Genomic DNA, 12,669 nt, shown 5'->3' on the forward strand with positions numbered 1-12,669 from the left:
TGGCGCAGTGGTTGAGAGTCCGCCTGCCGATGCAGGGGATATGGGTTCGTGCCTCAGTCCGGGAAGATCCCACATGCCGCGGAGCAGCTGGGCCCGTGAGCCATGGCTGCTGAGCCTGAGCGTCTGGAGCCTGTGCTCCGCAATGGGAGAGGCCACAACAGTGAGAGGCCGGTGTACAGCAAACAAACAAACAAACAAATAAAAAACACTGATCGAAACATTGTTGGAGAACAGGATGCTCACAGGGTCTCTTAAGTATCTCCTCACAGACTTACTCATTAATGACAAAGAGGAAAGGTTACTTTGACAACAGAAGAATAGATAGCACCTTAATAAAAAGTCCACACTTAACATCAGTAAAAATGGAACAAGAAAGATATAACATCATCTATGTGGTACTCCTGCCAAAAATGTAGAGGCTGAAACTAATCATGAGGAAACAATCAGACAAATCCAGACTGAGAGACATTCTGCAAAACAACTCACCTGGACTCTAAAAATATCAGCGCTGTGAAAGGAAAACAGGACTGTTCTACATTAAAGGGGGCTGAAGAGACATAGCAACTTAGGGCAATGTGTGATGAATGATTGGATTCTGGATTTTAAAAACGTTAAAAGGGACATGATTGGACAATTGTGGAAATCTGAATGTTTTATTACATGATCATATCAGTGCTACGTTTTCTGAGTGGGAAGATTATATTGTGGTTATGAAAGAGAATGTCCTTCCTCTTCGGTCATGCATGTTGAGGTGTTTTGGGGAGAAATAGCATTATGTTTGTAACTGTTCTTCAAATGGTTCAGCAAAAAGAATATGTATATGTGTAGAGTGAGGGAAAGCTGAACAGTTGATAAATCTAGGTGAATTCTTCTTGCAACTTCTCTGTAAGTTTGAAATTTTTCAAAATCAAAAGTTGGGGAAAGTAAAACATAATATTTATTATGGTAATTAGCAGAAAAAACTAAAACTAAGAATTGTTCAGAGTGGTTGTCATTGGGGAGTAAAACTGGAGTGGGTGAAAAAGGGAGACTTCTAGCTTTCATTTATATTTTTTGGACTTTTTTTTGGTTTTGCTGTTTCTATATTGCTTCTATGATCAAAGAAAACTAGGTTAATCAATAAAATATGTACAACAGAGGTTGCTCTGAGAATAGCATGCTTGTATCCGTGGAGGTCTCTTCATTGCAGAAAAGAATTAATAAATATTGTGTTTAGTACCCATTAATGCTCATTAAGCCTTTAGACCTGCTAATGAGTGCTGAAGTCAGTCTTCCTCAGCCTCATTTCTACTCAGCAATAGCACTTATTAAAGGGCATTGTATTCTTTTTTTTTTTTTTTTTTTTTTTGCGGTATGCGGGCCTCTCCCTGTTGCGGCCTCTCCCATTGCGGAGCACAGGCTCCGGACGCGCAGGCTCAGCGGCCATGGCTCACAGGCTCAGCTGCTCCACGGCATGTGGGATCTTCCCAGACCGGGGCACGAACTCGTGTCCCCTGCATCGGCAGGCGGACTCTCAACCACTGCGCCACCAGGGAAGCCCAGGGCATTGTATTCTTTTCTTAAATCTTTCTAAAAGAAAAAAATATTGAAAGACAACCCACAGAATGGGAGAAAATATTTGCAAATGAAGCAACCAACAAGGGATTAATCTCCAAAATATACAAACAACTCGTCCAGCTGTATAGCAAAAAAACAAACAACCCAATCAAAAAATGGGCAGGGAATTTCCCTGGTGGTCCAGTGGGTAAGACTCCACGCTTCCAATGCAGGGGTCCCGGGTTCGGATTCCTAGTCAGGGAACTAGATCCCAAATGCACGCCGTAACTAAGACCTGGTGCAACCAAAATAAATAAATAATTTTTTAAAAAATGGGCAGGAGATCTAAATAGACATTTCTCCAAAGAAGACATACAGATGGCTAAAAAGCACATGACAAGATGCTCAACATAGTTAATTATTAGGAAAACGCAAATCAAAACTACAATGAGGTACCACCTCACCGGTCAGAATGGCCATTGTTAAAAAGTCTACAAATAACAAATGCTGGAGAGGGTGTGGAGAAAAGGGAACCCTCTTACACTGTTGGTGGGAATGTAAGTTGGTACAGCCACTATGGAAAACCGTATGGAATATCCTCAGAAAACTAAAATAGAACTACCGTATGATCCAGCAATCCCACTCCTGCGCATATATCCAGAGAAAACCATAATTCGAAAAGCTGCTTGCACCCCAATGTTCATTGTAGCACAATTTACAATAGCCAAGACATGGAAGCAACCTAAATGTCCATCGACAGAGGAATGGATAAAGAAGATGTGGTACATATATACAATGGAATATTACTCAGCCATAAAAGAGAATGAAATAATACCATTTGCAGCAACACTGATGGACCTAGAGATTATCATACTAAGTGAAGTAAGTCAGACAAAGACAACTATCATATGATATCACTTATATGTGGACTGTAAAAAAAAAACAATACAAATGAACTTATTTACAAAACAGAAACAGACTTCGAAAATAAACTTATGGTTACCAAAGGGGAAATGTTAGGGGGAGGGATAAATTAGGAGTTTAGGATTAACATATACACACTACTATATATAAAATATGTAATCAACAAGGACCAACTATATAGCACAGGGAACTCTACTCAATATTCTGTAATAACCTATATGAGAAAAAAACCTGAAAAAGAATGGATATATGTGTATGTATAACTGAATCACTTTGCCATACACCTGAAACTAACACAACATTGTAAATCAACTATACTCCAATATAAAATACAATAATTAAATTTTACAAAAGAAAAAATTTTGCTAAGAGTAAACACTAATGTGGAGACATATGAAGAAATGTCAGAAAAGGATGAAAATGACAAAATGAATAGAATCATATCTTGATTTTTATATCCTATTTTTTTTTTTTACCAGTTCTTTGTCAATCTACCCAGCCCCTATTTTAGTCTACAAAATATTTAAGGAAGCTAGAAAGTTTCACATTCTATTCTCTTTCAATTCATTTTAATCAGTGCGGAGAAATGACTTGCCTGAATCAAACGCTGACTATTGGTCAACCTTAATTGGAAACCAGGTCACTTTCCATATATCCTAACCACATAGCCTTGACTCTGATTCTCCCATGCTATGTGGATGTGAACAGGTCACTCAACATCTCCTGGCCTCCATTTTCTTACCTATAAAATCAGATAGTAGGATTAGGTTAACACAGAATTGGCCCCCATGATCCCTGATGGTAGCCATGTATTCCACTTGAAGAAATGAAGGTCCAGCAAAGCTCTGCAACTTGATAAGATTCACCCCTTGAGGCAACCTTGAGCTTGGCACACGTATTCATTTTATATTCTGACTCATCTGAACAGACCTCACCTTAATGTAGCCAAGGAACACAATGTGACAGCTTCGGGAATCCAGCAACAAGGAAACTCAGCTGATGTGATGCAGTTTAGTTCAATTAGCTTAATCAGAACAACAACAACGACAAAGACCTAAGAACCATAACATTCCTTAAAAAAAAGGGAACAATTAATAAGCTTTCCTAAAGGGTCATAATCATTTTTAATTCTGCATGAATCAACGGATTAGCGACCGCGGACCAAGCTCAATATTAATCACTCCTGTGGTTGTTAATGATATAAATGAATCCTTGGAAGCTCCAGAAAGCCAGCATCTACTGTGGCAGGTGGAAAGTTAAAACCAGAAGGTGCCTTAGAGATTATGTAACACCTTATTTAACAGAAGGAAGAAGGAGGCCAAAAGAGGGGAAGTGACTTTTACCCAAGTTTACACTTGTTCGGGGAGGGGCCAGGATTAAAGTTCAGGCCTCCTGACCCCTAGGCTGGTGGGCATTCCTCGTAGGAAATGCCAAAGACCGAGGCCCTTGGTAAAGCTGAATCCCCTCATTATGACCAAGGTGAGCCTGAAATAATTCAACAAGAAAACACTGTGGGAGATAAAGGGAGCATCTAAAGAAGATAGGAAATATTAGAAAACACATTCATGACAGCCAAGAATATGAACAGTGTGCTACAGAACTAGCCCCCAGGAGTTTGGATAAAATCAAAGGAAACTTCCCCAAAGGGGAAAATACATTTTATTTTATTTATCTCCCACCTTAATATATATATATTTTTTCGGACTTCCCTGGTGCGCAGCGGTTAAGAATCCGTCTGCCAATGCAGGAGACACGGGTTTGAGCCCTGGTCCGGAAGATACCACGTGCTGCAGAGCAAGTAAGCAGAAATTGAAACACAGATGTAGAGCACAAACGTATGGACACTAAGCGGGGAAAGTGGCAGGGGCGGTGGCGGTGTGATGAATTGGGAGATTGGGATTGACATGTATACACTGATGTGTATAAAATGGATGACTAATAAGAAAACAAAGATGCAAACCATATATGGTTTTTATACAATTTAAATAAAAACTCTGATTTGTAAAGGAAGATTATACAGCTTTTGAGGACATGGGTTGGAATACTTTTTTTTTTTTTGCGGTACACGGGCCTCTCACTGTTGTGGCCTCTCCCGTTGCGGAGCACAGGCTCCGGACGTGCAGGCTCAGCGGCCATGGCTCATGGGCCCAGCCGCTCCGCGGCACAGGGGAGCCTCCCGGACCGGGGCACAAACCTGTGTCCCCTGCATCGGCAGGTGGACTCTCAACCACTGCACCACCAGGGAAACCCTGGAATACTTTTTAAATGTAATTAATCTAAGATAAGCCAGGCAGAGGGAGACAAATACTGCATAGAATCACTTATATGTGAAATCTTAAAAAAAAAAAAAAAAGTCGAAGGCTAGAAACAGAGCAGAAAACTGGTTGCAAGGGCAGGGGGTGGGGGAAATAAGGAGAGGTTGGTAACAGGGTACAAAGTTTCAGTTATAAGATGAATAAGGTCTGAGGATCTAACGAAGAACATGGCGACTGTAGTGATAACACTGTATTGTATAATTGAAATTTGCTGAAAGAGTAGAACTTAAATGTTCTTACCTCCCGCCCAAAAAGGATAAATATGTGAGGTGATGGATGTGTTAATTAACGAGATGGGTGGGATCCTTTCACAATGTACACACACATCAAGTCACCATGATGTACGTTTTAAACGTCTTGTAATTTTATGTCAATTATACCTCAATAAAGCTGAAATAATAGATCAAAAAATAATAATAATACCCAATATTAATTAGTGCAGGACAGGGACACAAACCCCCATTCTTGGTGAGATATTAATTGGTACAATTTCTTCAGAAGGCAATTCAACAACCAATATGTATCAGAAGTGTCAAAATTACCATAACCTTTGGCATAGTAATTCAACATCCGAGAAAGGCTTCTGTGATAATCACCCCTGTCAGAACAAAGGCGTAGACTGCAATGCCCCCAGTGTGATGCAGCCCAGTCAGAGTGGTGGTGAGTGTGCCCTGAGGGAACCCTTAGGCAGATCCCTGGAGGGGGCAGAGAACACCCAGGACAGCTGACATCAGGGCTCTTCAAGAAGTCCTGCTCTTCAACGACCAACTGGAAACCTGGAAGCCCATGCTTTGCTGCCATCTAGTGGTTCCAAAGTAACTGCACCCAGCCAGGGAGGAAAGTTGCTGCCTCCATCAAGTAAGTAACTTAGCACCAAGTGGCTTTCTCTTCTTTTTTTGTGGCCTGCGGGATCTTAATTCCCCAACCAGGAATTGAACCCGGGCCACGGTAGTGAAAGTGTCGAGTCCTAACCACTGGAAAACCAGGGAATTCTCTCTCTCCTCTATTTTTATTTAACAAACACTAATAAAGCATTTATTATGTTTCAGGCGTTGTGCTCAGCACTTATAAGCATTCCCTCTTAATCCTCATATCAGTCCTATGAAATATCATCATTTTACAGATGAGGTAACTAAGGTACAGAGAGGTTAGGTAACTTGGCCAAGGTCACACAGTGGCTAAGTTCACAATTAGGACAAGGTGGCATGTTGGCAGCAGGGCCTGTGCTCTGAACCACCTCCATTGTGAGGCTCAAAGGTCTGTGTGATACTAATAGCCCTTAGAGAGAACTTTATAGCCCACACAGCAACTGCTATCCTCCCCCTTCCCCTAGTTCATCTCTCCCAAACAAGTTCACACAGGGACTGAGTTCACCTCTGCCCTATAGGCAGCCTAACCTGAGTCAAAGACAACCACTGGCCCAGGTGAGATCCAGTGGTTTTTTGACATTTTAATTATAAAATATTTTATATATTAAAAAAGATGTAAAAAATAACAGATACTCAGCACCCACCTGCAGCTTAAAAAATAGAGTTGTTTCTAGTAGTGCTGTGTCAGTGATGAGGTTCATCCCTCACGGTTCACTGGCTTGTTTTCTGTCATTGTATTAACATATGAGGGACACCAACTGGGCTATGAATGCAAGGCTACTATTACAGCAATCCTTCCCCTTCCTAATAGATAGTCCTCCCCTAATTACAGTTAACTGTATCCTGCTCCTGCTGGAGACATCAGCGGTTTGGGTCACATAGCAGTTGCTCCACAGTGGAGCTGAGAAAGCTTCTGATTACTTAACTAGATAGTGAGTCCCAACCAAGGCTGTGAACCTCTGGGCTCTGAGGAGTTCTTTAAGGAATGGGAGCCCAAGGGCTCAGCTAGCATGATTTAGAGACCAGGATTATTTACTCCTTAGCAAATCCATGAAAGTGCTGGAATCACTTGCAAAGTTTCATGTGAGTGCCTCTTTCCTCTAGGGAAAGGGTCCATTCCATATCTTTTATAAGATTTTTAAAGAGGTCTGAGACCTTCCAAAAAGGTTAAGAATCATCCCTACAGATCAGGAGCTGGCAAATGACCCACAGGCCAAATCCAGCCCAATGCTTGCTTTTGTACAACCCACAAGCTAAGTATGGTTTTTATGTTTTTAAGTGGTTGAAAAAAATCAAAAGAATATTTCACTACATAAAAATTATAAGAAATTCAAATCTGTGTCCATAAATAAATGTTTGTTGGAACACAGCTATGCTCATTTACATATTGTCATGGCTGCTTTTTGTGCTACAAAAGCAGGGTTGAATAGTTGCAACAGAGATGCAACGCTTGAAATTTTACTATCCGGCCCTTCTCTGAAAAAATTTGCTGACCCTGCCAGCAAACACATTTTGTGAATTTATGGACCTCTATTTTTCACTTGTATGTAGATGCTGTTATGGTTGATAAAGTACAAACTCATTTAAATATAATATTAATGTAGTGGACATTAGTTATCAGACTACATTAACCCTCTTGATGTATTTGAGCAATTCCTACCATGTTAAGTCTTGCTGGGAGATAGACGGACTCCTCATACAGGTCAGATACTCCTTTCTCCTGCCTCCCTGGCAGCCAGGACATGGACATGGGACTTGGGATCAGTCCATTAGAGACTCCATCTAGGACTTTGCAGCTGGAGTGAGTCACACAAAATAGCAGGGATAGAAGAGATATCGTTCTGATAGTAGCAGAGAGTACAGCAGTTCCAGCTAACTTCGAAGAGCGGCAGGGCCAGCAGGATGGGGGTGCCTGCAGCAGTGACACATTTCTGGTTGTACCATCACTGGTTTCCTCACCAGACAGTCCCTTAAGGGATGATTTTGTCTTTGGTTCTGGTTGACTAGCCTCCATGTCTGCCTGGCTAGGACAAGCTCAGACACTAGACGGGACAGCCTGCATCACTCACTGCCTGCAGGGAAGAGGGGGCTGAATGCAGAGGTTGGTAAGCATGAACTGAAGGAATACAGACAATGGCTGATCCATCTTTGTATCCTTAGTACCTAAGATAGTGCCTGATACTTAAAAAGTGCTCACTAAATATCTGTTTGTGAGAGCACCAGTAAGTGCCTGAGTTGGTAAGAGCATACACTAGGGATCTCTGACTTCAATCGACTCCAGCCACCTGAAACTGGCAATGAGATTTTCATGTTATCAGGGTTTCATTAGAAGCCCTACTCTTTAAGCCCTAGATAAGGCTCCAGGGATGAGAAACGGTCAGTACTTGGGGGTCAATGTGTATTTGACCCTGGTCTGTGAGCCTCAGAGCCCACTCAGATGATGCTTGTCATACCTTTTAGAGGCAGACAGCTGGTCAAAAAGCATTTGTGTGTGCACGTGTGCACTGGGTGGGAGAATATGGGACAGGGTGTTCACCAGGTACTATTAGCTCTTGCCCTGGATGGCAGACTTCCATGAAGCGGGAAACTTAGTGCTGGTCCTAAGGACCTTTCCAGTGGATTTGTAATTTAGAAAGAAGTGATTACAATGATGACTAAAAATCAGCAATATTTTATTACTTCTGGATCTATTTATGTATGCTGGATAACCAATTTTTAAAGATCTGGGAAGAAAGAGAGGAGCCAATGAGAGCTTTCACAGCAAAAGATTAAGAATTGACAGTGACATTGCCACAAAGCTGGTGCTCCGATGCCACAATGTTAGTGGTTTTTCTCAAGAGAGGAAGATCACGGGGATGAAGCTCTGCTGGGATATTCCCACAGTGCAGAGCCTCAGCAGAAGCGAAGATGGTTTTGGGTTTTTTTTTAATTTATTTATTTTTAATGTATTTATTTTTGGCTGTGTTGGGTCTTCGTTGCTGCGCGCAGGCTTTCTCTAGTTGGGGCAAGCGGGGGCTTCTCATTGTGGTGGCTTCTCTTGCTGTGGAGCACGGGCTCTGGGTGCGCGTTCAGTAGTTGTGGCACGCGGGCTCTAGAGTGCAGGCTCAGTAGTTGTGGCGCACGGGCTTAGTTGCTCGGCGACATGTGGGATCTTCCCGGACCAGGGCTCGAACCCACGTCCCCTGCATTGGCAAGAGGATTCTTAACCACTGCGCCACCAGGGAGGCCCCCAAGATGGTTTTAATAGGACTTCTATAACCAGTATGTTGTGTAAGAATTGATTTTATTTTTGTCCCCCACTAATCCTTTGAAACTTTGTTGAGAAGGCATGATCTTCCTCTGCCCCTGGGTGAAGACTTGAGCAGACACATGATTTCTGTCAGATTAAGTCATCTTGTCACTTTTAACCATACAATCTCATTACACTGAATTATCTAGTCACATCTAATAGTTAGAACTACAAACTTGGCATCAACTCGTTCCTAACTTGAGCTTGCTTCAGGCTTGAAACCTCCAGCGGAGCCATGGGATGGGGTCCTCTGCTCTCTCCTCTTTCCCCCTCTTCAACTTCGCCACCGCGGGAGCTGTGGGAGGGAGGAGAACCAGAGATGGGACAGTTCTTACTTAGCTGCTTGGCTTTGTGCTCTCTCTGCCTGATGATTAGAGCTGGCCCTTTCTCTTAGGTTGGCACTTCCGTACGCTTACCAGGCGTTCCCGCTGTGCCCCTTGACCCTGGCAGAAGCATCTCCATCCTGGCTGCTCACTTGCCGTCTTCTCTCCTCAGTCCCTGGGCACCAGGCGGTACACCTCCAGACCCTTTCTCTGAGGTCTCCTTGGCCGTGCTTATTACGGCTTGTTGAGCAATGTCAAATATGACCCCACAGCATGGTCCACGAGAAACATTTGTGCATCCCAGGGCTCTGTCATCAAGGTAGTTAGCCTTGCCTTTCTCTCACCTTGCCTTTCTCTCTAGATTTCCTGGACAGGAGTCAGGCCCCAGCCTGCAGCCCACTTCTGCTTGCTTTCTCAGGCCTGAGTCAGGCACCACTTTTCTGGGTCTCTCAACTGCAGAGGGCACATTTCCAAACTCTCTGAGTTGTCCCCTTGAAATTCCCCTCAGCAGATAGTGGTAGAAGGTGTCATTTCCTCACCCTTCCACCAAGATGGGGGTTGGAACTCAGCAGAGCAACAGCTTTAACCAAAGAAATCTCTTCATCAATCTTCTTACCAAATCCTCTCTGTTCTCTCAAAACTCATATTCTTGAAGTGGACAAAGGGGTTCAAGAGCCATGGAACAAGTTCTCATGCTTTCCCCTTAGAATCCTCAATTAAATTTGAGGCAGAACAGTTCTATTCTAACACCTTGTGTATTAGTTACTTATTGCTGCATGGCAGATTACACCAAAACTTAGTGGTGTAAACAATAAACATTAATTATCACTCACAGCTTCTCTGCATCAGGAATTAGGGAGTGGTTTCTGGCTCAGGGTCTAGTGAGGTTCCAGTCAAGATGTCAGCCTGACTGAGGCTTCACAATGGCTTCCAACATGGTTCCCTCACATGGTATGCAAGTTGGTGCTCGTTGTTGGTGGAAGGCCTCAATTCCTCTCCATGTGAAATTGTCCACAGGGCTGTCTGAGTGTTCTTAGGACATGGCAGCTGGATTCCTGCAGAACGAGCAACTCAAGTGATCACAAGGTGAAAGCAGTAACACCTCTTATGATCTAGCCTCAGAAATCACACACTGTCACCTCTGATTCTTTTTTTAGTCATGGCAACCAGTTCTGGTTCGATATGTAAGGAAACTACAAGGGCACGAATATCAGGAATCAAGGATCATTGTGGGGGGGGCACCTCGGAAGCTTCCTAACATACCCTGTTACACTTCAAATGACCACTGTCCCCTAAAACAAACTGAACCAAGTACAAGTAAAGAAGAACCCATTAATTTAGATTGTTTAATCAAAATTTCTTTGGGGACTTCTTGATCTTCAAAATCATATATGTCACCTGGCCCTCTTCACATTTGTTCCTTATCTATAAATGGGTCCAGGACTCTTCTTGAAGGAAGTCAGGGCCCAGGCCTGATATTAAGGGTTCTTTTTGGTTCTCCTATCTCTGATTCTACATAATAATCAGAAAATAAAGCTTCGGAAATATCTTTTAGTGTTAACATTTACACTAAAATTCACAATTAAATAAAAGCATTCTAAGGTGTATACAAGAATCATCTCTGTTTTATTTATTTACAGAGTAATGATTTAAACTGAATACATCTGGGCACAGTAAATATTTGACATGAAAAGCAGTTGTATCAGAATGGGCATCAGAAAAATAGCAACTCATCTGACACATAATTACTAGAAAATATTTTTCTGTCGATCATTTAAGTGTTACAAATCCTGAGAATGTTAAACACTGAACAAACTAGGTACTACCTTATAATTAAATCTTGCTTGGAAATCATCCTTTAAAAAAATGCACTGAGGTACAAATCACCTACATATTAAACATGAGTCTTTTACATTTTACAAAGAGTTTAAACAAATATATCAAATGATTCCAGTTCAGTGGCTCTAAAACAGCTATTAGTCAGGTTCAAGGACACACTGTTCCACGATTTCCCGTAAGTTGGGGTTCTCCATCGCAGCTGCCACTCGTTCTTTGTCATTTATCTGCTTGTTGACTACAAAACACACAGGCAAAAGTTAGCAGGACTATGTCGAAACACAGCAAAAGACAGTAATTTTATTAGCTTGTTAAAATAGAATTTAACTCCTTGAGAAATTAATGCAGGTTTTGGCTAATTATTCATACGTTTCGAAGGGGAGACTTAAAGAGAAAAAAATCCCCTGTAATCCCACTTTTGCTTTTCCTAAATCCTACCTCTGTTATTTTTAAGTAGCTGCCACTTTATTTCTCTCTGTAGGCTAGAGATCCTTTATACAAAAAATCTTCTCTACTCCCATTTTAATACATTAACCCAGGAAGACAACACCTACCCCAAGATTCCCTAAAGCTTTACTTGCTGGACCTTTGATTTCAATTTCAAGTACACAGCTCTCTATCCTGCCACCAAAGAAAAGAATCAAGCTCTCTTTAGAGCTTATAATTCAAAGTTCCTAGAGCTGGATATTCTTCACAGATGTGTGGCCACTGGCCTAAACCTGTCAATATCCACAGGGCTTAACTCTAGTTACACTTCAAATGACCACTGTCCCCTAAAACAAACTGAACAAAGTACAAGTAAAGAAGAACCCATTAATTTAGATTGTTTAATCAAAATTTCTTTGATTAAGGAAAAGCTTAGGAAAAGCTAAGAGCTGATTTTGTTCTTTTTTGCAAATGACCCAATAGCTACTTGGCTGGCAGAATAATCTAATACCCAATATAAAGTACTATATGAAGCTGTTTTCTAATAATGGTTCAAAATTCACTTACTATCTTCCTCCGTTGAGTGGGTTCCTTCAGAAATGTAGATTTCCAACTAGGAAAAAAATACATTAAAAGCAAAACATTTAGAGCATCTAAGATGAGTGAGGTGGAATGTACAATGGACTCAAGAGTCTAGGGATGAAAGCCCAAATCCTGTTTCCAACATCAAAGACTTGGGACAAATCTTCACACTCTTCTCTAAAATGAGGGCTGAAGTTAGTAGGATTTTTTAATTTGGTCATATGGGGAAGGGCCTGCAGGGGGTATTCCCATTCATTATTTTTTAATGAATACAAACCTACAATTTTATACAAGTGAGATCTCATACATGTTTTACTCAACAATATATATCCCCTGCACTCTACCTCTTCCTCCCAAATCAGTATCTAAACTTTCTCCCTGCCCCACCCCACAAGAAAGCCACATTAATAATCTAGTGTTGGGGCTTCCCTGGTGGCGCAGTGGTTGAGAGTCTGCCTGCTGATGCAGGGGACACAGGTTTGTGCCCTGCCCCGGGAAGATCCCACATGCCGCGGAGCGGCTGGGCCCAAGAGCCATGGCCGCTGAGCCTGCGCGTTCGGAGCCTGTGC

General features: G+C 42.0%; 1 protein-coding gene across 2 annotated transcripts in view; it reads right to left on the bottom strand.

The window, feature by feature from the left end:
* Nucleotides 1-10,863: 10,863 nt before the first annotated feature.
* The window catches only part of CIAO2A (cytosolic iron-sulfur assembly component 2A), a 13,148-nt gene continuing 11,342 nt past the window's right edge, over nt 10,864-12,669 (bottom strand). For both annotated transcript variants that reach the window (XM_007450696.1, XM_007450695.1), the window contains 2 exons: nt 12,086-12,131; nt 10,864-11,330 (listed from right to left, as the gene is read on the bottom strand). In XM_007450696.1, the coding sequence (XP_007450758.1) occupies nt 12,112-12,131 (20 nt within the window). In that variant the 3' untranslated portion in view covers nt 10,864-11,330; nt 12,086-12,111. The remainder of the gene's footprint in view (nt 11,331-12,085; nt 12,132-12,669) is intronic.

This window comes from Lipotes vexillifer, unplaced genomic scaffold (assembly GCF_000442215.2).
Source record: "Lipotes vexillifer unplaced genomic scaffold, Lipotes_vexillifer_v1.1 scaffold1019, whole genome shotgun sequence".
In the NCBI taxonomy this organism is placed as follows: domain Eukaryota; kingdom Metazoa; phylum Chordata; class Mammalia; order Artiodactyla; family Lipotidae; genus Lipotes; species Lipotes vexillifer.